Genomic DNA, 26,192 nt, shown 5'->3' on the forward strand with positions numbered 1-26,192 from the left:
CTAATAAGCAATCTCACGTTCCAGTGAAGGACTATACACCATAGGCTTCATGTCTCTGCACATTGAGAGGGAATGTGTGTTATTCTAGGGGTGGGGATACTGCACATCCAAACGCAGTTATTTTGATTTCCTGTTTTTTTTCTGAGCGGAAATAAATTTACACCCCTCAGTGGGTAGCGCTTGTCATCGTGACACCTAAGGTTCTAGAGATGTCATCCACAAATGACTTGGAAAAATGTGCTTCACAGTACAGACGAAAGACCACCAGTACAAATGTCGTACAGTGCGAGGTCTGCACTGAAATACGTTTTTGATAGCCCTACCGTTCCTTCCAACAGTAGCGGATATCAGATCGCCCTCCTTCCAGTTTGCAGTTTTCCCAAACGCAAGCAGCATATGTAACACAAATACAATATTATGGATTCCCAAAATGTTTGGCATAGCGTAATTACAGTGTAATTTAAGAAAATATTGTGTTCTCCATTTTGTGCACTTAGTAGAAAGAATTTTTCGTTTTCGCACGATACCCCCCATTTCCCTGCTCTCCTTCCTTGAAAATAATTCGAAAATAATACACGAGCCGAAATATTAGCGCTAAAATATTGTACTATTTTACTTTAACACTAACGTTCTGCTATGTGCTGTTATTTATTAATAATGAAACAAATTATAACCGTTCACTAGTACGTCCCGTATACGGATAAGTGTGCTCCGTTATCTATTGTCTTTGTTAACAAGCCTGGTTTCAGGCTTCGCCGTTTCCGATGAGAGCTGGTTCATTGTCTAGTCTGTCTAGCCAGGACCCGAAATCAGCGCACGACCGCCGCCGAGCACTGGCAGATTGGTCAGTCGGCGCTGGTAACAGACGCCGCAGCTGCCGTCCTTACGCGATGACGTCAGGCGGCCGCGGATTGGCCGGCTGCCATCTTTGATCGCGCGACAGGCCGCGGCGCGAGCGGGGCCTCATTCGACTCCAACCGCTCCGTCTCTCGGGAGAGCGTGTTTGAAAAAAAAATATATATATAATAATAAAAAGGATAAATAAGAACGGGGCAAAGGAGCGGAAAAATAAAAAGGAGGTGCATTGAACCGAGAGAAAACGGGAAGGAGAACGAGCACCGACAGAGGTACCCGCTGTCCCACTCTCACACGGGACCCCGTAAAGGAAGCGAGGACACCGGACGGACCGACCGACCGACAGGGCCCAGGCGAGCTAGCCACACGGACTGGAAAGGGACGGGCCAGACGCCTGCTCGGCGAGAAAAGGAGACGGACCGGCGGAGGCGGGTAGGCGTCTCGACTGCGGACGCATGGGCAGAATTGAGGGGAGAACCGGCTGCGGACTGACCGGCGGTTCCAGAAAAGCAACATCCGTTGCTTGCGCTAGCGGGTCGGGGGGTACGCCGCTAACCGGTTAGCTGGTTACCGCTAGCGACGGACACGCCACGGGCCGTTATCACCATCACCTCCAATAGGTGTACGGCCCGGGGGATAGAGGGCCGTGTGGTGGAAGAGGCCGCGGTCGTCGGGGACGCCGCCGCATCACCCGACTAGCTGCTTGCCCCTGGTCGGCGTTGGGTTACTGTTCCGCCTAGCCTTTATTTATTAAAATGAGACCAGGAATTAGCCGCGTTTTACCCTCTTTCTCCGGGGAGCATTGGTGCAACGGTGATGATCCGAGTTCCTGTCTCTTAGCTAATCGGCTGCCTTTGTACCACGCTAGCCGTACCCCCTCACAATGCCGCCAACATCCATTTCCTTAACTAGTTGTTTTTTAGGGGTAGCTGATTATTTGGGTGATCCAGGACGTTACGGTTTAGTGCACGTTTGCTATCTGTCTATCAGCCGTTTGTCTTTTGTGATCAGCCGGCCCTGGAAATACGGCCGAGTGGCTTCTCGTTTTAATTAATTCAACCCCCATCCATTTTCCGTAGTCTAAAGGGTTATACTAAATCTGTTTTTAATTTTTGGGATATTTGGGATGTCTTGAGGACTCCTGCGGGTTGAGGAGTAGTAGAGTTGTTCTGGAGGTTAGGAAATCGCTTCACGGATTCGATTGAACTCGTCATACTGACCCAGTTGCTTGTAAACGAAAGTAAAACCTGTGTCTTGAGTCCCGTTAAAGAGGTGCGAAACGTATTAAATGATCGTTCCGATAACACTACCAAGGGGCTTTAAGATGATGTAAATTCGTGTTTTCTGGGAGTTTTTTATGGGTCGCAATGATGTTTAGGTTAGATAATCATGGGAAAATACATGGTCAGAGAATGATTTTTTTTTCTGGCTTCGTGTCATTATAGACTAGTTACAATTATAAATAAGTGCAAAATGTACAAACACAGGGCTATAATACAATAAAGGCAAATGCAGGCCAGAAACTACTGCGTAGTTTGTATTGTTATCGGTTTAGGTTGCAAGAACCATTTGCGATGTGAAATCGAGGCAGATGATGCAGACAGTGCAGAAAGTTTACCATAAAATTCTAGCGTGGTTTCCAAAAGAAAAGATGGGACTGTTCAGGTCCGAAGATGGGTTGCACAGGTCTAACAGAGGGGCCAAAGTAAGTCTGGGTTGCAGAGGTCAACATGGTAGAATTGGAAGGATGACCAGTCACAAGCAGTAACGATAAGTTGAACCGAAATGTCTGGACTGGGTGTTTAGAGGACAGGTCTGATCACAGTGAGAATGTGCGAAGGCACTCACCCTTCTTGTTGGTCAGACTTGGTTATTGGTGACTGCCACACTGGAATGGCTGATAGGTCACAGTCAGTTTGATGCAGGTCTTTCTTGGATGGAGAGTGCAGTCCTGGTCCCTGGGGATAGACCAGCAATCAGATGGGTAGCAGGCCTCTGTTCCACCCACATCACCTGGGGAGCTTGGCAGATTGGGTGGTCAGTTTCATCTGGGAGCATCTCTGGTGTTCTCTAGCTCTGTCCCCCATCACCTGCAGTTTTCAGTGCCCCCCCCCCCCCCACCATGACAAACGTCTCAATCAATACTGTTGGCTGCTTCCTATGTGCTTATATTTCGAAACTGCAGTGGGAGACATCTAAACGTTAGCCTACAGATCACAGCGACAGTGTTTGTAAGATTCACTGATGAATTGCTCTTTTATGCCTTGTGTGTGTCATGGGATTATGGGCAAGCACGACCCAGCTTCAGGGTTGGGGTGATATGCCCTGGCTCGCATGGGGGCAGGGTGTCCTCACCCTGTGGATGAATTGCATGAATACCAGGATGCTTGGTTCTGTTCGGCAGAGCTCGCATTTTAAAGCAGAGCTCTGCAGTTGTGGTACGTTGACATGCTGTTTGTGCCCCTTTTGACATTGCATTATCAATTACAATGATGCTTTGCAGGTGGCCTGCAGCTTTTCCAAACATACCTTCACTGCATAAGCCTCCTGTAGTTGTCTCCTTTTCAAGGATGTTAACGTTTATTGAAACATTTTTAGAATGCAAAAGTGAAGGATGAGCTTATTTCTGGTACCCTTAACACTGTTAATTAGTACTAAAAGCTAAGGATTACTATGCAAAGTTAAACCGATGCTTCCGTCAATTTGAATGTAGAGAGGTGACAACTTGAGTGAATCCAGGTGGTGTGGAGGCTCTCTTCTGATTCCTTCGGGTGGGTGAACTGTTGAGTTATTTGCAAAATGAAGCCTTTGCCTGACTTCTGTTTCTTTCAATCTCCTGGCAGGAGGCTGGTTCTGAGGGCTGCGGCCAAGGGAACAGACTCAATGAGTTTCCAGCGAAATGTCAGAGAAGTCAGGGCAAAACACCAAGGCAAAGGATGGCAAGACCAAGTATGCAACCCTTAGCCTTTTTAACACCTACAAGGGCAAGTCTTTGGAGACCCAGAAAACAGCAGGTAAGGAGAAACAAAATGTGAATTTGCCCCCCAGTCAGACTGTAAATATTATCATGTAACGCTTATTCATCAGCCAGGGCCGATTCTGGCATGGAACCTCAAAGCTCGGCATCCTTGTTCTGTTTCGTTTCCGTCAGGGTGAAAAGTGAGCCGTGGAGCTCAAGCTGAAAACTGTTGCTGTCACTCTCTCTTCCCTTGTATTTCATGGACCATCTGAGGGTGACATGTTCTTAAGTTGTCGCTGTGCTCCTTGGCTGAAATGAGAAAATGGGCTATTGGACGTGGATAGTCCCTTCTCTTCTTGTGAATAGGGTGTCTGGAACCACTGTGGATTTGCTGAGGGTCACATGGGTGCTGTACATGCTTTTTGGAGCTTATATAAGTGATATGGTCGATGAACCTGGATGATAATGGCACAGGGTTTCTGTCTGTTTTTAAGGCTGACCTGAACATACAGAGAGGTCTGTCTGTCATCAGATTGAATCAGTTTACATTTTAAACAGAATCAAATAAGAACCATTATTCCTCTGAAGGAAATTGAGACTGCACATTACAGAACTACCCAGCGAGAAAGACAGTACAAAGTACCACATACAACAATCAATGTATAAAATTAACAGATTATAAATAAATAGGTGGGTCATTATGGTGATAGGTATGGTAAATATTGCATTTGAAATAATATCTATCGATTAAAAATAGGTGGCATTGTACGTATTATGGCACTTGTCCTAATTGGTTACCTGTTGCAGAATCTTATGGCCATCAGAAGGAATCATGTCCTCAGATGTTTTGTGCTGTGTTTTTTGTTGTTCAGTACCCGGGTGGAAGTGCTTCTTTTTTCAATCACAATGTAGGGTGGCTGAGCAGAATCATGCATGATAGACCAAAATCTGGAGAGGTTGTTGAGCCTCTTGGTGTCCGCCACCTTTACACTGCTGTCTCAGCACACGAAGGCATAGGAGGAGGCACTGGCTACCTCTGACTTGTAGAAAATTCGCAGCGTTGTTTTGCAGACTATGAAGGTGCTGAGCCTCTGTAGGAAACGCAGCCTGCCCTGATTCTTCATGTAGAGGGCACTGCAAAGACCAGTTCATAGACCAGTCCAGTTTGCGGTCAAGATAGACAACCAGGGCCTTATAGTCCGGTACAATCTCTACCATTTCACCCCAAATGCACTTCAGGGGTAACTGGTGACCATCATCTTTTTCTGTCCACTAGGTTCACACCAGTCAATAAAGTCATTATCTGGGGTGTTTGAGTAAATTTATCTAGGAAATGCAGCTTGGTTAATTTCTTAAGCATTCTGAAATCTGTTTTTTTTTTTTATGAAAGTAAAAGCACACTAACTTTTGAATAATTAAATTTTTAAGTGGGTTCAGGCAGGAGTTTAAAAATTGATACAGTTGAAAGCAAGCTGAATAGGGTGCCAACTCCAGCTTGGGCTCACGAACAGGAAGCTCATTTGCATTTTTAAATCTGGGTGGCTCTTTACCAAAGTGAACCATCTCCTACTTTAACTGTTTTTGTGCCTATTGATTGGCTATGGAAATGCTGTCCGTGTGCAGTATGACCTGGTGCCGCGTTTGTCCAACATGCCTCTGATTTGCAGTCGCTGCCAGACATGGGCTCCAGAGTCTGGGCAAAGTTGCTGCCAGCCGGCGCATGCCCCCCCCAGCCAGCTTGCCCAGCCTGAAGGCCGAGAATAAAGGCAACGACCCCAACGTGAACATCGTACCCAGGGACGGCAGCGGCTGGGCGTCCCGGCAGGACCAACCCTGTGACGAGCGGTAAGGATGGGCTGCCTGCTCTGGGGCTCCTTTATGAGGGGAGGGGACAAAAACTATTTTATAGATTATTTTTAATCAATTAATCCCCCCCCAGCTTTTGAGTATTTTGTGCATTGTGTGCATTTTTTCAATTTGAAATGTTCTCCATTCCCTGTATCATGCACCAGGCAACAGGAAACACCACCCCCTCAACCCAAACAAGGGACTTCTCAGCCTTCAGAGGCAACTGTCAGCGCCAGCCGTTCCTGGGCAGCCAACAAACAACCTGGGCAGACAGACGGTAGGTGACCTTCGACCCCTCTGCTCTCATTATTGTATGCTTTGGCGCCCCCTCCTGGCCTGGTTATCAAAATATTTTGGCAACAGTTGAGCTGCTAAGTGGCTACTTTAGTGGCTGCTAAGCTTCGGTTCCACTTTAACCAACTTGAGTTATATAGAAACAATCTTTACTGTCGTTCAAAAGATGTGACGGTACCGTGGGTTTTTTGTTCAGGGCCAGCCCGAGTCAACAGCCACTTCCAGCAGGAGTTTCCTAGCCTGCAGGCAGCCGGCGAGTCTAACAAACCGGGGGAGTCGGAGGAGGAGCCCTATGGACCGGGCCCTAGCCTGAGGCCACAGAGTAAGTGGTCATGGGGTCGGAGGCAAAGCCGGCACTGCAGCCGGGCCATGACTCACCAGCTTGTGCTACCATGTCTCTGCAGATGTTGGCAGCTGGCGTGAGGGCGGTGGCCGCAATCTGAACACGGCGCCGAGCCCCTCGGAGATGGACAGCAAGGTGTCCGAGGAGGAGGGCGGTCGCAGTACGCCTTCCCCCACCGCAGGGACCACTGAGCCTCGCAAGGATAAGAAGGAGGCCCGGGAGCGGCTGCCCCCCTGCGCTCAGCCCAAGCTGAATGGGGGACAGCCTGGCCAGGTGGGGGCGCCATCCCAGTTCCATCCCCCTTTCAGCGGAATGATGCCACCTTATGTGAGTATCGTCTACTGGAGCATAGTGCTCTATCTGCAGGTAACTTGTTCCCGTTTGGACTCATTTTGCCCCCTCCCCTCGCAGATGTTTCACGCTTACCCCAGGATGGCATTCAACCTTCCTCCAAGCAGCCTCAGACCCACCATGTCACAGCAGGATGGAGCCAAGTGAGTAGGTTTAGCTACAGAGTTAAGGTTTCTCATGAATCAAACTTTATTTCAAAACAGGCCTCAGGGTTTCCTTGACTTTTCTGATTGCAGTGGGTGTTTCTCAGAGGGCGGAGTTACCGTTTTGTTTCATGTCATGTCCTGTCAAGCGATTAGTTAAATTTCATTAAGCTGGCCTTTTAAACTGAATGGATTCTGCTTGGCACTCATTTGGTGCCGCTGCTGCCCTGCACCGAGTTTGCTATAATGGCGATGCCCTCCTTCCCCCTGTGCCCCCAGAGGCCCGCGGGCTGCCGGTCGGCCCTCCCAGGCCTGGCCTCAGGACCCCGACCGGCCCTCAATCATCAGTGCCACGGAGCTGAAGGAGCTGGACAACCTGGACACAGAGGCTGACGAGGGCTGGGCCGGTACGAGTGGCTGTGGGGGAGACGTGTGGGGCTTGCTGGCGGGATGCTGGTGACGCTGGGCCCTTTTCACAGTTGCCTCTGCTCCTCAGGTGCCCAGATGGAGGTTGACTACACAGAGAAGCTCAATTTCAGCGACGACGAGGAGAATCAGACAGGAAAGGACAAGGCAGACAGCTGGTGAGTGTGTGGAAGGCCGATGGCTGCGGCAGTGGCCGTGGTGGCTGTGTGGTTAACTGACTGGCGCCACTCCATGCAGGGACTGGATGGGTAAAGTGGAGCGAGCTCGTCAGCGCAGCACAGAGGCCCCAGAGGGCTCCGAGGACCGGGCTGTGGGCAAAGGATCATGGGTCGATGGCGGAGATCCCCGAGCTGTGTCTCCTGGAGGTAGACAGCAGGCTGGCAAGATGGCGCAGCAGCAGGAGTACCAGGTAGGAAGGCCGTGCTGGGTCGCCATGCTTCCTCACGGTGAGGAGGGTCCCCACGGCTGAACCGGGATTGACCTCCTCCTAGGCTCAGACGGGCCGCGGCGTGGCAGGTGGCGCCCCCCGACAGGGAAAGCAGCAGCCGGCGGTGGCTGAAGAGGACTCTGAGGCATGGAGGCAGCGGCGTAAGAAGCAGTCGGAGGTGTCAGAGGCGGTGGAGCGGGCGCGGCGGAGGCGCGAGGAGGAAGAACGTCGAGAGGAGGAGCAGCGGCTGGCCGCCTGCGCCGAGAAGCTGAAGCGACTCAATGAAAAGCTCCGCCCTGCCGAAAGCCAGGCCTCGCCCCCTGTTGGCTCGTCACGGGAGGACAGTGGTGGGACTGTAACAGATGTGCCCTCGGTGGGGGTGACCCCAGCTACCCCTGTTCATCCACTGGAGGAGGAACCCACCCATGGGGAGGAGGCGCAGTTTTCGCCCCGGCAGTCTGAACCTCCGGAAGGGGCATCCTGCAGCCCGGACCTAGGGGCAGAACCCGCCAGGCAGGACAGCGTAGCGGAGCAGGCGTCCACAGGAGATGGGGGCAACCTGGAGGAGAGGCGGGGTAAAAAGCATCGCCACACCATGACCCGAGTATGTGGCACCCCCCTAGATTTTGCTAAGCAGTGGGGGTGGTATTTTGCCTGTCCAGGTGAGGAGACCGCAGCACCCGTCTTATACGAGGACACCCCGGCACTTGCTCCCGAAGTGGAAGGAGAATCGGGGGCCGCCCTGCGCCCCTCGCTCACCTCTGGATACTCCAAGCAGTTTCAGAAATCGTTGCCCCCTCGCTTCCTCCGACAGCAGGTATGGCGCCCCCCTCAGCACACCCCTTATGGAGTTCTCTCCCTTCATTGTGAGAAACGTACTGATATGTGTATTAAACTGCTCTCAGGAGCAGATGAAGCAGCAGCAGTGGCAGCAGCAGCAGCAGCAGCAGCAGGGAGGCGCTGTCTCCCCCTCTGGGGCCCCGGTCCCCTCCCCGCATCACCGGCCACTTTATCAGCCCCTCGGGCCGCACCCTCAGCACTTAGCCTCCATGGGCTTCGACCCGCGTTGGCTCATGATGCAGTCCTACATGGACCCCCGTCTGATGTCAGGTCGCCCGCCCTTGGACATGACGGCCATGCTGCCAGGTGCGTGGAACATTGGTGTCCGGCGTTCACCCCCCACCTTGCTTATGTGCTCTGATTAGCTCGGGTTGCAAATCAGTCTCTGGGGGGTGTCTATGTGTCAGTTAACTTATGTCAGAAGTCTGTCACGTGACATTGTCTGAGCACCTTTAAGCACGTTCTTGTCCCCCCACCCACCCCAGGGAGAATGCCCCCCAAACAGGTGGTCCGCAGAGAGCCCGCGGACAGCGCCACCTCAGGGTCGGACTCCTTTGAGCACAGCCAGCGCCCTGCGAGGGAGCATGGCCTGCCCAATGAGCCACGTGTGGTGTGGGGCTCAGACGCCTATGAGCCTCTGCCCTCTGTCACGCCCCCCAAAAAGCAGGATGGGACCAAAGAATCCAGGTAGCGATGAGAGCTGGCCAGCTGCTGGAGTCAGGGCCTTCCTCTCTGCTTTTGGCCTTGTGGATTGTAGGAGACAGAGATGGGCATTTTGTATGTGTGTCGATAAGCTCTGTGATATTGTACAGGAAAGGCTGTTGATGTCTGATATATCCAGTTATGTTGCTGATGATTCCGCTTTGCTCCTTCCCCCCTCCAGGCTGGACTCGGGAGTAGATCTGGAGAGAGGGCTGCCCGCTGCTTATGGCCTGGAGCACAGCCAACTGGAGGCCAGAAGCAAGAGCGACTTCTTCCCATCGGAGGCCATGTCCGGCTTTCCCCAAGTGGACGTCGCAGGGCTCCTGCTCACTGACCGGAGCCCTGTGGAGTCCGCCTTTGAGCTGAAGGAGGCCGGCCTGCCGTGTGGCAACGAGGCTGAAGAAGTGCCTCAGGTTGGCCTCAAGAGGAGCGTCTCGCAGGGCTCTGGTCACTCCCTGAAGCTGGAGGAGCCTCGCTTGGAGGGCGTCTCACTTTCCCAGAAGACACTGGAGCTCTCAGATTCTGGGGAGCAGCCGGAGGACAAGCCGTCCAAAGATGGGGCCCCTGGCTCCTCGGGCAGCATCCGCACCACACCCCCTGTGGAGGCCCAGCACAAACCTGAGAAACTCCCCCTGCCAGTCTCCAGCAAACCCAAGGCGTCAGAGATGCGCTGGGGTGCCCGGTCTGGACAAGGGCGGCGAGAGGGCCCAGCAAGCGAAAGGCCCGTGAGGCGCTCGGGGCCAATCAAAAAGCCTGTCCTGCGAGACATGAAGGAGGAGAGGGAGCAGCGTAGGGAGAAGGAGGAGCGCAGGGAGAAGGAGGAGCGCAGCGAGCGGGGAGAGCGCGCCAAGAAGGAGGCCCCTGCCGCCAAAGCCCCTGCCTCTGGTGCACCAGAGAGCCAGAAGCAGCCCAGCGAGGCCAAGAGGGATGTGCCAGCACCCACTGACCAGGAGGAGACGCTGGCTGGGGGGGCAAGCAGAGCCCGTGTCCCCCAGCCTCCAGTGGGGACCCCAGCCCAGGGGCCCCGAGAAGAGAAGCTGGACAGGGTGCCGGTGGGAGACAAACCAGCAGAAGCCAAGTTGCCTCCACGCAAAGAGTCCAGCCTCCCTCCCCGGGCATACCGGCGGGAGGAAAGAGAGAGGGAGAGAGAAAGGGAACGGGAGAGAGAGCGAGAGAAGGAGAGGGAGCGTGACAGAGAACGGGACTGGCCTGCCGATTCCAGCTACAGGGGCCGCGGGCGCGGTGAGTACTATTCCCGCGGTCGGAGTTATCGCGGCAGTTATGGAGGCAGGGCCCGGGGTAGCCGTGGACGCAGTCGAGGAGAATACCCTTACAGGGAGGCCCGCTCTCGGCCCGATCTGCCTCTGACCACTTCCGGGGGCGTTGGCTTCCGCTGCCGTGAGGAGAGTGAGACTCGCAGCGAGAGCTCAGACTTCGAGGTTCTGCCAAAGCGGCGGCGCCGGCGAGGCTCCGACACGGACTCAGAGAGCGAGGCCTGCGACTCGGCCAGTGATACAGGGCCCTCAGACCGGGAGCCCAGTGCCAAGCCCGTCCGGCTCCGCAGGGATCCTGGGGACGCACGGCGTAGCTCTAAAGGAGTGTCTGGGCTGGTGGGAGGAGCATCCGCTGTAGGCTCCACCGGCGCGACCGATAAGGTCTCCTGCAGAGAGGACGACGGTCGACCCAAACCCGGGTTCCTCCCCAAGGGTGAGCCCGTACGACGCGGTCGTGGTGGGATGTATGGCCGCAGGGGTGGGGCCAGGGAGAGAGGAGCCCCAAGGCCTGGTCCCCTGAGGAGGCTGGGGCCCAGGGAGGTCTCACAGTGGCCCAACAAACCAATGGAGACTTTCCACCCAGAGGAGGCCGAAGCCTCCCGCAAGGAGAACTCTCCTGCAGACAGGAGGCCACCCAAGTTTGAAAGCAGGAAGTTTGGTGAGGTAGGGGCAGCGGCTCGGGAGAGGCCCCGAAGGCCGCGGCCAGCCCGGCCCCCCAGGCAGGACAAGCCGCCTCGCTTCCGAAGGCTGAAGGAGCGTGAGGCAGCGGTGAAGGCCGAGGAAGAGGCTCCCACCACGTCCGTCCCTGTTGCTGCCCCTCCAGCCGCTCCCAAGTCCTCAGGAGGCTCCCCGCCTGCAGCAGAGGCCTCTTCCTCTGAGCCGGCTGTTGCTGCGGAGGGGCCAGCAGACACGGGGCCCTCTGTCCTTGCAACTGTGAGTAAGTCCCCGGACCTGTCCAATCAGAACTCTTCAGATCAGGCCAACGAAGAGTGGGAGACTGCGTCGGAGAGCAGTGACTTCAATGAGCGCAGGGAGCGGGATGAGAAGAAGGGAGCACTGGACGCGGGGGCAGCTGCCCCCACCCCCTCAGCCGCCTCTGCACCTGTCCAAGGCTCTGCGGGCCAGGGGAAGATTGCGGCGGAGGGTGGTGTGACCCTCAAGCGCGAGGCATCCGCAGCTGCTAAGAGGAGCTTTTCCAGCCAGCGTCCAGGAGACCGCCAGAACCGGAGGGGGAACGCTGGGACCAAGGCGGGCCGCGGCTACCCGGGAGGCAAGGGCGAGCGACGTGGAGGAGCCGGGGCCAAAGTGGCACGCAGAGGGTGAGTTTTGGGGAGCTGGTGGCACAGGAATGCCGCTGTTTCCTGCTGTCTCATTTCACTCTTGCCTGCTTTGTCTGTCTGGGTTACCGCAGCCTCCCGCTTCCTGTATTTCAGCAGGATTCCCCAGCCACTGTGTTCACCTTCTGCGTCTGATTTGTTCATGTGTAGCGCTTCAAAGCTTCCACTGAAATGGATGTAAATTTGTATTTTTAATGGTGTTTCACCCCATACCCCTAAATAATAATGGGTATTTTTCAGTTAAAAATATTTTTTTCTATTGGAATACAGTAAGACCTTGGACATTTGCAAGGTTATGTTCCTGAACCCATTGCGAATGAGGAGGATTCGTGGAAGTTAGTCACTAAAAATGGTAATATGTGCTTATTTCTATAGTTTAAACCGTAAATATGCTCCCGAAACAATTTGATTTAAGTTAGCTTAATACATTACCTTAAAAAAAAAAACAAATGTTTGATGTAAAGAGTATGGTATCACTGAACGTAATTTTGTCACACTAGCACATTTACAGTACAGTATACTAATGTTACCCCTACTAATTCATAGAACACGGCGTTGGCTGCAGTTTTCTTTTGCATTCACAGAAAGGTAAAATGAGTAAACGAACGGGACTGTAAACTTATTGACAGAAGTCATATACGTAAGGTACAATTTAAATACGTAAAGGAAACGTACTGTACGTAGAAGGTACAGGTATTCAGTCAATTAAAAATTACGTGAAGACGTGCAGAAATAAGTTGTAAAAATACTATGTATGCGCTAACCACAAAAGAGAGAATAAAAATATATACAAACATTAAAAATATTATAAAAAACAGTATGGGTACTCGCCAATGATGAATATTGATTTTAGATAATGATGATTATGAATGATTAGCAGGTCATGACAGTTCCAAAGGGAATAAACTTTGCGAATTGGATTCGCATCTTGTAAAGGTTATGTGCAGTATGTACATAAAAAGGAACTTTTCCATGAAAAAGCCACGTTTAAGGGATTTTTAAAATGCTTTATATTGTATGTCTTGAACTTCCCCCAAAAACACAGTAGAATCTTCATTAACTAATTTTTTCTTGCAAATTTTACATTTATAAATTACTATGAAAATTAAACATAAACACTTTTGTAGGGGGTTTCGAGGATTTCACAGATGTTCGAAAAAATCTTGGATGCAAATAAGCTCGGTTCCAATGAAATGTTTGCGGATCTGTGACGCACGCGCGAATGGAAGAGGGCTTACTGTAGTATAAAATCATTGCAGCTGTGATTAAAGTGGTGAGCCTAAGGAGGTTTTTCCATTAAAGTCTCCAACAGATCTGTGCCAGCAGGTGGCACTCTGGCTGCATTTGCACAGTCATGTAGCTCTGGTTAATTCTGACCACGGCCTCCAGGGAGCTCAGCGCCTGTCCTGTCCTGTGTCCTCCCTCTCCTTCGTTTGCCTCTTGCTCTGCCCCTGCCCCCCCCACCCTCCCCCGACCACGGGGGCCTCTGTGCTCATGCCGCTCGAGCAGCAGGTCTAAGAATTGACTGGTTTTGATCCAACCGGCAGTGCTGCCCAGAACCCGGATGCAGCGCATGGCCCCACGGCTCAGCGAGCGGCTAAGGACTCAGCAGGCCGGCGCAAGGACGACGCCAAGCAGGCCGCCAAGAAGCCCAAGGAGAAGGCCGACGCACTGTCACAGTTCGACCTGAACAACTACGCCAGTGAGTGTCTCTGTGGTGATGGAGGAGAGCAGGGGGGGCTCCATCTGTCCTCCATCGGGCGTAACCATGAGGCTGGTTTCCACAGGCGTGGTGATCATCGATGACCACCCCGAGGTCACGACCCTGGAGGACCTGCAGTCCAGCACTAATGACGACGGCTTCACCGAGGTTGTGTCACGCAAGCAGCAGAAGCGGCTGCAGGACGAGGAGCGCAGGAAGAAGGAGGAGCTGACCGTGCAGGTAAGCCGCCTGCCCTCAGGGACCATGCCCTCAGGGACCATGCCCTCAGGGACCATGCCCTCAGGGACCATGCCCTCAGTCCTGATGCCCCACCTTCACCTGCTGTCCCTTGCGATGTCACCCTCAGAACTGGAGTAAGAAGGGCTCCGGTGAGAAAGGTCGAGGTGGGGGCTCCAAACTGCCCCCCAGGTTTGCCAAGAAGCAACAGCAGGTCGCCCCTGCTCCTCAGCCCAGCACCCCCTCTGCAGCAGTCGCTGCCCCTCAGCCAGCAGAGGGCACCACTGCCCTCCCCGTGGCCCCTGACAACTCCAGCAAGACACTGCAGGCAGGGCAGGCTAACAGCACCCTGGGCACAGAGCTCTGGGAGAACAAGATGAGCAGTCCAGCCGTGCTCTCCGACATCAAGAAACGTGAGTCTGAGTGGCTGGAGACATCCCCTTTTAAACATCATGTAACCTAAGGATGAGTACCATTCAGGCAGTTCTCTGGACACCCAAAGCAAGGGTCCTAAAATGAGTAAACGGATCAGTCATGTGGGTCATGACGGCTGCATGGTGAAGCCTGACCACCTTTTGTTACTGTGCTGCAGTTGGACCCATCAGCCCACCCCAGCCCCCCTCAGTCAGTGCCTGGAACAAGCCCCTCACGTCTTTCGCTGGCAGCATCCCGCCGGAGGTGAGTTGCTGTCCGCCGGTGTCTGTTTGACCCGCTGTGTGCCAAGGCCATGATCTGACCAGGTTCCATGGGAACAGGGTGCGAAGGCAGGCACAGAGGGTGCTGCAGAGCTCGGCATGGACACCATCCAGTTCGGCGCGCCGTCTTCGGCAGGCAGCACGGACAGCGATGTTGCCCCTGCCCTTCTGGAGAAGAACTCTGACAACAAGCTGCCGGAGCCCAAGGAACAGCAACCAAAGCCGCCAAGGGCTGGGCCCATCAAGACCCAGAAGGTACCCGCCTACCATCTCACCCTCCTGTTGCTCCTCCAGTGTGCTGTCCCCTTCAGTGACTGATGTGGCCCAACTGCCTCCCCCCTTAGCTGCCAGAACTTAGCACCCCCGAGACAAAGGAGTACAAGCCAGGGCCCATCGGCAAGGAGCGATCGCTGAAGAACCGCAAGGCCAAGGACTGCAGGCAGACTGACGCCGAGTCCCTGGACAAGACGGGTCCCGTGGGCCCCCGCGGAGCTGACCCCAGCTCCCCCAGCAAGGATGGCAAGGTCCCTGAGCTGGGCGCCGACATCGAGGGCATGATGGCTGTGCCAGCGTCAGAGTACGGAAGCGGTTCCAAGGTAACCGCTGGAAGGCTGGAGGTTTATTTCCTGAGGGTGGTCAGCTTAATATGCTCTCTGAGATTCAGGTTACAGAACAGGCAGCACATTCAGTCATTTGAATCAGTATTCCAAAAGTTTTAAGTCGGCTTAACATTACTGTGTGCTGTTTGGGTCTCATGTTCGCCTCTCGGGTTTTAGAGCTCAGGCAGGGTGGTAAATGAGCCTGTCCTTGGTTCCCCCAGGAGTCTGTCATGGACTATACCACCCCATCTTCCTCGCTGGCTGACAGCGTCCCCACGGGCAGCAGCAAAATTGAGGAGACCCTGGTAGCCAGCGTGAGTGCCTGCCCCCTCGCGCTTTATCGGCGTGGTGCTGTTCTCTGCCTCTTTAGCCTGTTCCTCGAAACTGAGAACCATGGCGCAGTGTTGGAGTGTCTTCTCCTTTTGTCCTGCAGGTGGCGTTGCCCCACACCCTGCCCCTGCCCCGCCGAGAGGCCCTGCAGCAGAGCTCCAGCCTCACCACTGTCTCCCCGGCCACTGTGGACCTCACCCTCAAGGTACCGCCACCATCTTACCCTCGTGGCCGTGCCCTTGCTGTGGCGGAGGTGTGTCTAAAGCGCCTACCCTCTCTGGCAGATGGAGTCAGCCCGTAAGGCGTGGGAGAATTCCCCCAGTCTCGGGGAGAAGAGCTCCCCCGTGACGTCCTCGGCCTCCCCCATCACGAGCGGTGGGGGCGGCAGCAGCGCCTCCTTCAGCTCCTTCTCCAGCGCCTCCATGCCTCAGATCCCCGTGGCCTCAGTCACGCCGAGCACCTCGCTCTCTGGTGAGGGACCGGCCTGCCTCCCGCCGCGGTCACGCGACCCTCAGCCTCCGGGCCCCCGGGTGACGAGCCTGTCCCTGTCAGGCTCGGGAACCTACACCACATCATCTCTGAGCACCAAGCCCACATCCACCTCGGACCCCCCCAACATCTGCAAGGTGAAGCCACAGCAGATTCAGAGCGTGGGTGTCTCCGGTGGTCATTTCTCCCAGCTGGGCTGCGTGCCCCCCCTGCTCCCCCAGCAGCAGCAGACGCCCCAGGTCTTCGTATCCCAGTCCGCCGCAGGTGGGTCTCTCGCCTTGCGCCCCCTACAGGCTCATGCAAGGCTCCTTGTGCCTCCCCGAGATCTGTAAAGAGCTTTGAATCTGTATTTTTTGAAACGGCAGCCCAAGGTCAGCTATGTAGAGTTTTGAATCTGTATTCACCCCCTTCAACCCAAGGAGGGTGCTCTCACAACAAGGCCCTTTGAGACCCTTTGCCTCCCCCACCAGGGTCTGCTGGCCAAATCCCAGCTTTCTACATGGACACCAGTCATCTGTTCAACACGCCGCATCCCCGCCTGGCCCCGCCCTCCCTGGCCCAGCAACAGGCCTTCCAGCCTACACTCTCGCAGGTATGCCCCCCCCTCCCCGCCTCTTTGTCCACACCTCTCGTAGCCCCCCCCAAACCCAGTCCCAGTCTCCATTGTGCGGTTTCCCGTTGCAGCCCACGGCCGTGCAGCAGATCCCCATCCCCATCTACGCGCCCCTGCAAGGCCAGCCTCAGCACCAGCCCCAGCTGGGCCTCAGCGCCGGGCCACCCGTCTCCCAGCCCCAGGACCTCTTTAGCTCCTCACTGCAGCCCTACAGGTCAGCGTCGATATCGCAGACCGCTCGCCAGGAACTAACTCAACTGCTGTCTTGGCATACAGCTCAGGGTAAAGCTCTGTTCTCTGCCTCTGGCAGGTCACAGCAGGCTTTCATGCAGAACAGCCTGTCCCAGCCCTCTCCCTTGATGCTCTCGGGCACGGCCCTGCACAGCTACCCTGGCATGCAGCCTCCCGATCTGGGCAAGCCGCAGTCCAGTCTGGCCTTCCAGCAGACCTCCAGCACGCAGCACATCCCCATCCTGTTCGAGCCGCAGCTGAACCAGCCGTCGGGGCTGGGCGGCTCGCAGCTCATCGACACGCATCTTATCCAGGTGCTTTGCGGCGTCGCCCCACCTTTGGTGAATAGAGATTTTAGTGAACCTGGAACAGTGATGCACTGAAGGGGCCCAAATGAGCCATCTGGAGCCCAGTTTAGGTTACAGTGTGTCCTTGGGGCAGTTTCTCCATGTGTGGAGGCGGCCTGCAAAAAATATCCCAGTGATGATTTCCCCTCCTGACGGTGGCTGTCCCCCCTCCCCTTCAGGCACGCCAGGGCCTCAGCCAGCACTCCAGTCTCTACTCGGGTCAGCAGCCCAGCCAGAGCAGCTTCTACAGCTCCACGCAGGCCAGCTCCGCCCTCCAGCAGGTACGTGCCAGCCCATGCGAGCCCGGCCTGTCCCCAGCGCCTGCTTCTCGGTGCAGGAACTGCCTTTAAATGTGTGAACTCCATCTCAGTTCGGGGCAGTCTGGACAGGATTACTCCACCCAGGGATGTTATCCCATTTAGCATTTCTGCGGTGGGCGAACGGGGCACACACACCCACCTAGCTTCCTGGCCAATGACAGGCTGGCATCTTGTCTTCCAGGTGACGGTGCCTCTCCCTGCCTCCCAGCTCTCTGTGCCCAACTTTAGCTCGTCAGGTGGCCAGCCTCTGCTGGCCTTACCTCAGTCGCTGCCACCAACCCCTCACCAGGCCCCGGCACCCAGCCTCGGCCGGCAGCCCCCAGGGAGCCAGCCCTACCGAGGCCTGGTGAGCCAGAGCGCCCACGGCATGATGCAACCCTCCAGCAAGGTGAGTGGGGCTCCTCTCCGGGGCTGGGGGGCGTGCTTCAGGATATGGCTTTCAGACTCCCAAACTGCTGTGGGGTTCTCCCGCTTCCCAAAGAGGCCTCTTTGAGGTTGACGCTGACATCTCTGCTGTTTGGTGCTGACATTCTCTAACTGCGCAGGTGTGCGAGATGGACATGAAGCTGTTCGGCGGTGGCATGGACGTGAAGCCGGGGACGCCCCCTGTCAGCGGCAGGAGCACCACCCCCACCTCCAGCCCCTTCAGGTAGGCGCCTGTGCTGCTCATTCGGCCTCTTATCTGTTTAATGTGAGTCTAATTGGATGTTTGACGTGTCCTTGGGTCAGCAAGGGAGGGGCTTGTTACACTTCTTTAACCAATCACCATCTACATTGTATGACATCGCCACTTTGGTGCTCAAGGCTTCTAGCTGTCGAGTCTGGGACAGTCACCGATTCGAACCTTGTTGTTCTTTTTAATACTACTATTAAAATTGGTATTTTGCTAATCTTTCCTCCTTGCCGCTTAACAGAAATCATTGGTTTTATTTAATGTGGTGATGTAATACAATGAAGGCTGTTATTGGTTAAAGAAGTGTAACACAGACCCCTCCCTTGTTGAACCAGGGATGCATTGGGAAAATTAGGACGTGCGAGTAAATGAATCGGCGAACTTTGTCTAGTGACAAAATTGTGTGTATGAATCTGAAACAAAAAACTATCAGAGGCTATTTAAGATTTTAGATTATCTTGATTTTAAATATGTGGAATCTGTGTGTGGGTGAGTGCACCTGATAAGTGCTCTCCCTCTCTGATTGGACACTTCTCCCACCTGCAGGGCTAGCTCCACCAGTCCCAGCAGCCAGTCCAGTAAGATGAACAGCATGCTGTACCAGAAACAGTTCCAGTCACCCGCGGCTAGCATCCGCATCCCCCAGCACTTCCCAGGACAGTTCAACCCCCAGGTGAGTCCACTTCCTTCCTGGGGGGCATGTTGGCACCCTCCACACATCATTCAGAGGATGAGCCTGCCCAACATGGATTATCTGACCCCCCCCTCAGATGCTGTCCCAGCCCAGCCTGGTGTCCCCGCTTATCCGCCCCCCCCACGGTGGCTCGTTCCCCAGTGGGGTGCAGAGGACCCCCATGGGCCCGCCCATGTCCTCCTCTGTGGGCTCTGGCCTCATGTCCCACCCCAGGCCTCAACACCCCTCCCGTGGCCCCTCTGGGCCTCCCTTGGGCCCCCGGGGCACCCAGGCGGCTCTGAAGGCCGAGCAGGATCTGAAGGTGAGATGTGACGGCACTTCCTGTCTTTACATCTGACATCTGACATTTACAGTGACTGGTTACTGCCCCTCCCCACACTGCTTAATATGGGTGATCCAGAGCATCAGAATTCCAGTTAGAACCTGGTGAAGGTGTGGAGTGAAACTATTTCCTGCTCTGGGAGGGGGGGCGTTCATCTGGTCTACATGTGTGTTGACGGACCGCTTTGTGTGGCTTTCAGGCTAAGCAGCGTGCTGAGGTTCTCCAGTCCACCCACAAGTTCTTCTCGGAACAGCAGCAGCAGCAGCAACAGTTAAAGGGGCCCGTGGGCAAGCCCGGCCGGGGGGATCCGGCCGTGGGCAAGCCCGGCGACACCTGTGCCCCCAACCACCAGGGTGGTGCCGCAGAGCGTCCCGACACCGACAAGCCTCCTATGTCTGGGGCCAAGCCTGTGCGGACCGGCCCCATCAAACCCCAGTCCATCAAGCCCGAGGAGGGCAAGTAGAGAGCTCATTTGTCCTGGGGGCTTTCCCTGATGGGTGGGGGTGGAGACTCGAGCCCCTCACTCATCCACCCACTGGCATCACTCACAGGGCAGTGGGGGTAAGGTGAGGGATGCCATGTCCAGACAGGGCAGTCCCATATACCTGCTTCTCATGCTCTCCCCCCACCCCCACCCCCCCAGAGGGTCAGTTGCGTGGTCAGTTTTTTGTGTGGAGTTGAGTGCCTCTCACCCCGTGGGGGGCAGGAGCGTCAAGAGCCGCATGTTGGCCGAGTGGCGGCAAGACGAGGTGTTCCCGTTTGCTGCTCACATCGCTGTTTTGTTTTTTTTAATTTTAAATACCCATATCTAATTTCCCCCCATATTTTTAGGTAGAATCACACATGAATTAGGAAGGCAGGTTTTTTTTTTTGATTTTGTTTTGTAGTAAAATCAAAACCTAATACAAAAAGGTATTTTAGCGAGCGCAGGCCAGCCCCTCCCCTGCAGAAACCAGCCTGACCGCATAGCCAGAATTGAGGCTAGCTGCTTTTGTTTCTCGCCCACATCCTCCCTGCCCCCCCACCCCCACCGTGAGGAAATGTAATGCAGCTGCTATCGATCGCGGCCTGTACTGTAAGCCGCCTCCATGACACCCCCGCCCCCCTGTTTCTTTATTTTTTTATTCCTGTAGACTGAGAGGCTTTTTAAGTCACCCCCGTCCCAGTCCCAGTCCGACGCTGACAATTCGGTTGTGCCCCGATGCCATGATAAACGCCCTCTGTCTGCTGGGTCTTGGCTCTCCACTCCCGGCTGTGCTCAGATGTGCGCCTGTGTGGGGGACTGGGATGGGGGCGGGGGTCACACATACAACCCCCCCCCCTGCATATGCGTGCGTATTAGTCTCTCTCCCTTGTACCCAGGTAGTCCTCCTGGAGTAGACAGTTGAAAATGGTGTAGCCTTTAGAGGTGACATCATGTTTATGTAAAAGGGGGGGGGGGGGGCACAGGCGGGGGTGCCGGTTTTGCAGGGGATTGATTTTAATTGAATAAGCACCCTGTGTGGACGGGTGCCAAGGACCCGGCCCAGAGCTGCTGTTCTCACGTTTAAGCAAAGGGGTGTTTTCTTTTTTTTTTTCTCTCCTGTGTTGTGAAATGACCGGAAGCCTCACCTAGACGCCCCCCACCCCCCCCAAACGGTTTCTTAGCCCCCTGTCCTGACCCCTGCCAGAACAAGGTCAGCCTGTACTGCTTGCCTCCTGCCACCTTGTAGAGATAGGATGTTGCTCTGGATGGTTGGGGGCAACCCCCCCTTTTTTCTGTTTTTTTTTTTTTTTTTTGTCTCACTTGTACAGGGGTTACATCGCTGTATTGAAATATGTACGGTCTTATTTACATTCTTGGTTTGGTTACAGAAACTAATAAAATAATATGCTATAAAAAGTTCTGTGGCAGATGAGTCGTTACCATCCGGTTCTGCTGGGGGGCAGAGCGCTCCAGTCTCATTTTTGTTTTGCCATGCAGCTGTTTCTTGTCCTCGAGAGGATGGACAGATGAATTCTCCACACCTCTTCCAAATACTTACCCAGTTAAGGGTCACAGGGGTCCTGGATGAAACCCACGGGGCCTGAGGGAATTGCACAGGTTGGACACATGGTTGGGGGTGGGATTGAACCCCAACCCTGCAGCCCTAAGACCACTAGTGACACTCAATGATGTGTATTATGAAATTGGAAAATTGAGATTAATTATGAAGATTTAACGAGATGGGAATTATAGGAATAGATTCTTTTTAATGTCAGATTAGATATTTATACAAACATTGACATTTTTTTAAACAAACGTATTGCTGCACCTCTCTAGCAGTAAAGCAGCTATGTAAATCATTTGTGGTGAGCCAGTAGCTGTCAATTCTACTATCCCACTCAAAGCCATCCTAAAGAGCATTGGCGTGTGATGGATGCCTTTTCGTGTCAGGAATCATTGCTGTTAAACCTGCTTTACCTGGTCCTGTTAACCTAAGATCTGCACGGCAGGCAGGGAAGATGATGTCTCAAAGCGTGGAGTGTGGGTGGCACTGGTGTGCCAGAAGATACCTTCTGAAACCAGCTTCCTAGTGGCCTTACCCATTTGCCTTCTAGTAAGTCATCACTTATTAAAGCTTAAATAGGCCCAGGTGTGGATATTGAAGGTATTAGCCTCAAAACTTGCTGGATGGGAGTGATCCCCTCTTGTCTTTTGAAGAATCATTCTTCTTATCAGAGCTGCGATGGTTTAGGTCCATTGGTCGTCTGTGTTGTCAGATGTCTGGCTTCCCAAGCTGCACCTCATAGGAGACCATGTGAAAGTTGTCCCAGGCATAGAGCTTCTTACTGGCGTGGTTGTAGTCCACCATGCTGTTGTAGCGGTAGAGGTTACGGAATGGTACGGCGATGGCCTTTAGCTGCCCGGTGGCCGTGTCAAACATGTAGTTGATGGTTGTGTTTGGCGAGCTGTAGCTGGCCAATGTGTACAGGCGGCCACACACCATGAAGCCATTGGCCACGGTGTTCTTGCGGATGGTGGTCTCCCAGGTCTTCCTCACCTCCAGGGTGTTGGGGTCCAATTGGGACACCACGATGGCTCCCTTGGCTTTGTTGGTGCTGTAGATGGCCCAAAGGCCTTTCTCGTCCACGGCCAGGTCCACATCTGTGTAGCCCCCCCACGAATATGGGTACTGGCCGTGGAAGCCTGCGTGCGGCAGCTCACGACGGGCTGCCACTCTCTCGGAGGCCAGGTCGTAGCGGATCAGGGTGCGGCTCCGGCGGCGCTGGTAGTAGAGGGAAGCCTGGAACATGGTGGCTCCTGTGCTCTCCACGGGCTCCGGCAGCAGGAGCACCTTGGTGGGGAAGCCACGGACCAGCTGGTCCATGTTCTCGTAGGCGAACAGCTGCCGCACATCAGCCCCAACGGTGTCGATGCGCCATACCATTTCAGGCCCGTAATGCCTGCCAGGCTCTGGGTCCTGGAACCACACCCCATACTTCCCGTTGATGGTGTCAGCCTTGCGGTGAGTCTCCGGTTCCCTGATTGATACCAGTTCCCCGCACCCTGGAGAGAGAAATATCACGTGGGAAACAAAGCTGTCGTTTTAGGGTTTTTGTTTCTGCCACTAGGGGGCAGCATCAGACAAACATTATACCTGTGCTCTCCTGATTAGGCTTCTGATTGAGTCGAGATGCTGGCACCTCTGTCACTTCTGCCTTAAGCTCTTGATAAGCAACTCTTCCCTGCTGCATCATGGAATCTGCAACCAATTGAAAGGAGAACTCCAGTAGTATCAGCAGGAGTATTGTACAGCACTGAAACTGAACATGTATCATGGAATGTGGTGGCTGTTGAGGTTCTGGAACCAGTGTGAAGATGCTCAGTGTGTTTGTACACCCTACCACTGACTCCGTCCATCTCACTTGGATCTCCGGGCCTGGACACCAGGTGGGAGAAGATGCTGGACCCTGCAGAGAACAGAGAAGCGTCAGGTACAAGGAGCAGAGAAATGATGTCGATGTCAGCCCACTAAGGCTAACGCATGAGCTCAAATGCGTGATACATGACTGCAAGCCTGAGATTACAGACTTGGAGTGAAAATAGCAATTGTCATTTTCGTACATCGAGACTCTACACACAGCTAGAGACTGTGACTCTATGGGGATCGTCTCGGGTATGACATCTCCATAGAGAGAGATTGTGTCTGGCTTGCAAGTCCCAGTGTGATTCCCTGTAGAACTGGAATAAGCCGCACTTATAGCTAAGGGTGGGGTTCTCTGCACCGCACCCCAAAACCATTCCCCACGTAATACTCCTCCAAATGCATGTCTGAGCCAGCCAGCATCTGCAGGGGCTTTAAGCTCCTCCACTTAGAAATTCCTTCGATGGACCAGGAGCAATAATCTGACGATGAGGTGAAGCAGCTGAAAAGACGAGCACTGAGCATATTGTGAGCAGCTCTGAGCCAGATATGGTCGTGCACTGGCATGAGAGCACCAGTGAAGTGGCACCGTCTGGCTCCTGCAGACCGCAGCGGCATCACACCTATGCTACCAGCAGAGCCCACGTTCTAGCATGAGCCTCTGCCCTCAGATGTTTCATTGTACCAGCTGCGGCCACACATGTATGAATGTAAGCAGATGCAGTTTTCCATTTGCAAAGTGTATTGAGTTCTAAAAAGATCAACGATGATAAATGATAGTTTCCATGAACACGATGGGTGGAGCAAAGCCCCAATATAGACCATAGAACACCTGTACCTGACCTGCTTCAGCAGCTGTGACTAAATGGCACTGCATGACTTTCAGTATGAGCTGACCTCCTCTGGAGGGCAACCCTATTCAAGGTACCCTCAATGGACTCCACATGTTCACCCCCCTCCCAGTGAATTCCATTCTTCTACCAGGCCATAAAAAATGTAAAAGAGGTCCAGATGGACACAATCACCCCTCCAGAGAGTTTGGGAAGGGCCGAGCAGGCACGGTGAGTAGCCAGTCTGCAAAACGGTACCCTGCTTCAAGTATTGTTTCTGGGTCAAGAGCTCGCTTCATGGCACCTGCCTCAGCACAGTCTACGTTTATGCTCAGGATCCATCATACTGAACCTGCTGTTCTTTTTAATGAATCACTTTCTTTGGGTTTTTATTTATTTATTGTACCGGTTTTGATGCTTTCATTATTTATTATTTACTACTTACTGCCATTTTTACCTCTGTTCTACTTTTAGTTCATTTAGTATTAGTAATGGCATCGAGTACGGAAGCTGCAAACTAAATCTCATTGTACCTGTGCAGTGACAGTTGTGCAATGACAATAAAGGTATTCCATTCCCTTCTATTCTATTCAGTAATAAATGAAGGCTTCCATTCCACAAACACACTGGCTAATTTGTAATGTGTAGTTAATGCTAAGTCCCTGTCTGAGGGTACTTTCCAGTCACAGTCCCCTTGGTAGGTACAGCACTCACCACTGAGGGGTCTCTGGCTTCTGTCCTGCGCGGAGGCCCCGGCAGATGAGGCCGTCTGGCACGGTCTGGCCCTCAGGTTCTCCAGCTCCTGCCTCAGTCCACCCAACTGGCCCTGCAGCTCCTGCACCTGCCTCTCCAGTCGCTCCTTCTCCCTCCGCAGCTGTGCGCACTCCCCAACGCTCTCCCCGGCTCCCGTCAGCCTGCCCACCAGCACCTCCAGCAAGGCCAGCCGTGACTTGACCCCATCCAACTCAGGCCCCCCTGCGGCAGGGCAGCTGGCCTCTGTGGGGCTCTCCACTGTGAAGCTGTACTGACAGCGCCCCCGCTGGTCATTGCCCCTCCGGAAGGAGGCTCTCTCCTGCCCACTGCTGGATGCGAGCAGGCAGCACAGGCAGGCGACCAATGGGATCCACATCCTGCACGGCGCTCCGTCAGATCTGCTGTCTGGCTTCCGGTGAGTCTTGTTCCTGGTTTTATGCTGAGATTCCTCAGGCTTTGATTCTTTTGTCCAGATCTTTATCACTCTGCTTCTTCAGCCTCCTCCGTGATCTCCACTCCAGTGTCCCCCACGCTCCTGTTTGCCTTTCCCTTCTCCGTCCTGGTCAACCTCTGCCGGCTCCCGGTGAGGTTCTGAGTGCGGCCAGGCTGCGGGACTCTGTATTTATACAGTCTTGCACAAAGGGGGTGGGAGTGGAGGGGGGTTTAGAGAAAAGGCAATACTGTTCCTGTGTAATGGGGCACGGGGGCCAGTGGGATGCAGTGACGACCGGAACATTCCAGGTCATGTTTGAGACTGAGGGGGAAAAAAAACTTACGGTAAGTGAGCAAAACACACTGTTTCAATTATGTGCCACGCTTGTCTGTGGAGTACCTGAATTCCTTACGCACCCATATTTGTGTGACTGTGTTGCAGGTGCTTATTTTACTGTAATGCAAGTTATTTGTAATGACATTATGCAATAGCTTCTCTGCACAGTAGTAGCAAATGTATTGTTCATTTAGAAATGATAGGTGCACTTAAAGGGAGATTACAATGAGGCTGTGATTGATGTTTAGCATGATAAACCTATCTGGTTATGGGGAGGAGCTTGAGGGAGGGGTGGGGCATGTGGATTATAGGTTCTGGAAGGAAGGGGGGGGTCAATCACTGCAAGAAAGCCTTCCTGATTTGTGAGGAGGGGTTTCTCTGACTTGCAGTCCCCGTTGCTTGGGTCTCTCTTCTGGATATAAACTCTTGGGTTGGTACGTCTATCGTTGGCTCTACTTTTACTTCTCTCTTATCTACATAATCAAACATCCAGAGGATCAGAACTTTTGATCTGTCAGAATCCGCATCTCAGCTCCTAGTCCAGACGCTCGTCTGATCTCATGCTTACAACATGCATACAATATCTCCTTACTGACAGCTTCACCAGCTTGTGCTGAGAAACACCTACAGATTTAAAATGCTGCAGTGCGTCTGCGGCCAGAAAGCTTTCATGGTGCACGTCTCGTTGTCTCACCACATTGGCTCTCTATAGCCATTCACTGTGAGTTCCTGTCTTCTGTGTTTGATCTACAGAATAGCACTTAGATCAAGTTGCTTATCAGGACCTACTTTTTCTCACCCTCTTCAGTCAACAAGCCGATGTATGCTGGTGATTCCTCCACCCAGCGAAGGTCTGGCACTTCACGTTTTTCATACGTGGTTCCTCAACAGTGGAACCCAGG

General features: G+C 53.8%; 2 protein-coding genes across 3 annotated transcripts; one reads left to right on the forward strand and one right to left on the reverse strand.

Annotated features, from left to right (window-relative positions):
* The first annotated feature begins 919 nt into the window (after positions 1-919).
* On the forward strand, positions 920-20,935 carry prrc2c (proline-rich coiled-coil 2C). 2 transcript variants are annotated; one of them, XM_023818987.2, is made up of 34 exons: positions 920-1,287; positions 3,699-3,869; positions 5,482-5,659; positions 5,827-5,939; positions 6,153-6,278; positions 6,361-6,626; positions 6,711-6,793; positions 7,073-7,200; positions 7,290-7,377; positions 7,457-7,628; positions 7,711-8,221; positions 8,309-8,463; positions 8,552-8,792; positions 8,972-9,173; positions 9,370-11,781; positions 13,347-13,501; positions 13,587-13,741; positions 13,869-14,151; positions 14,331-14,416; positions 14,494-14,688; positions 14,778-15,029; positions 15,254-15,346; positions 15,466-15,567; positions 15,647-15,833; positions 15,915-16,115; positions 16,322-16,443; positions 16,536-16,678; positions 16,775-17,009; positions 17,222-17,323; positions 17,544-17,750; positions 17,908-18,011; positions 18,582-18,708; positions 18,806-19,030; positions 19,251-20,935. In XM_023818987.2, exons 2-34 carry the CDS (start codon positions 3,755-3,757, stop codon positions 19,512-19,514), a joined length of 8,028 nt encoding a protein of 2,675 aa, XP_023674755.2. In that variant the 5' UTR covers positions 920-1,287; positions 3,699-3,754; the 3' UTR covers positions 19,515-20,935. The 2 variants fall into 2 exon arrangements, with proteins under 2 accessions (XP_023674755.2, XP_023674754.2); XM_023818986.2 differs by having other exon boundaries at positions 15,647-16,115.
* A 328-nt stretch (positions 20,936-21,263) lies between these two features.
* On the reverse strand, positions 21,264-25,101 carry LOC111847534 (myocilin-like). The gene is made up of 4 exons (XM_023818794.2): positions 24,483-25,101; positions 22,919-22,984; positions 22,672-22,776; positions 21,264-22,580 (listed from the first exon to the last, which is right to left on the reverse strand). The coding sequence occupies exons 1-4, from the start codon at positions 24,895-24,897 to the stop codon at positions 21,790-21,792; spliced, it is 1,377 nt and encodes a 458-aa protein (XP_023674562.1). The 5' UTR covers positions 24,898-25,101; the 3' UTR covers positions 21,264-21,789.
* Positions 25,102-26,192: the final 1,091 nt, after the last annotated feature.

This window comes from Paramormyrops kingsleyae, chromosome 21 (assembly GCF_048594095.1).
Source record: "Paramormyrops kingsleyae isolate MSU_618 chromosome 21, PKINGS_0.4, whole genome shotgun sequence".
In the NCBI taxonomy this organism is placed as follows: domain Eukaryota; kingdom Metazoa; phylum Chordata; class Actinopteri; order Osteoglossiformes; family Mormyridae; genus Paramormyrops; species Paramormyrops kingsleyae.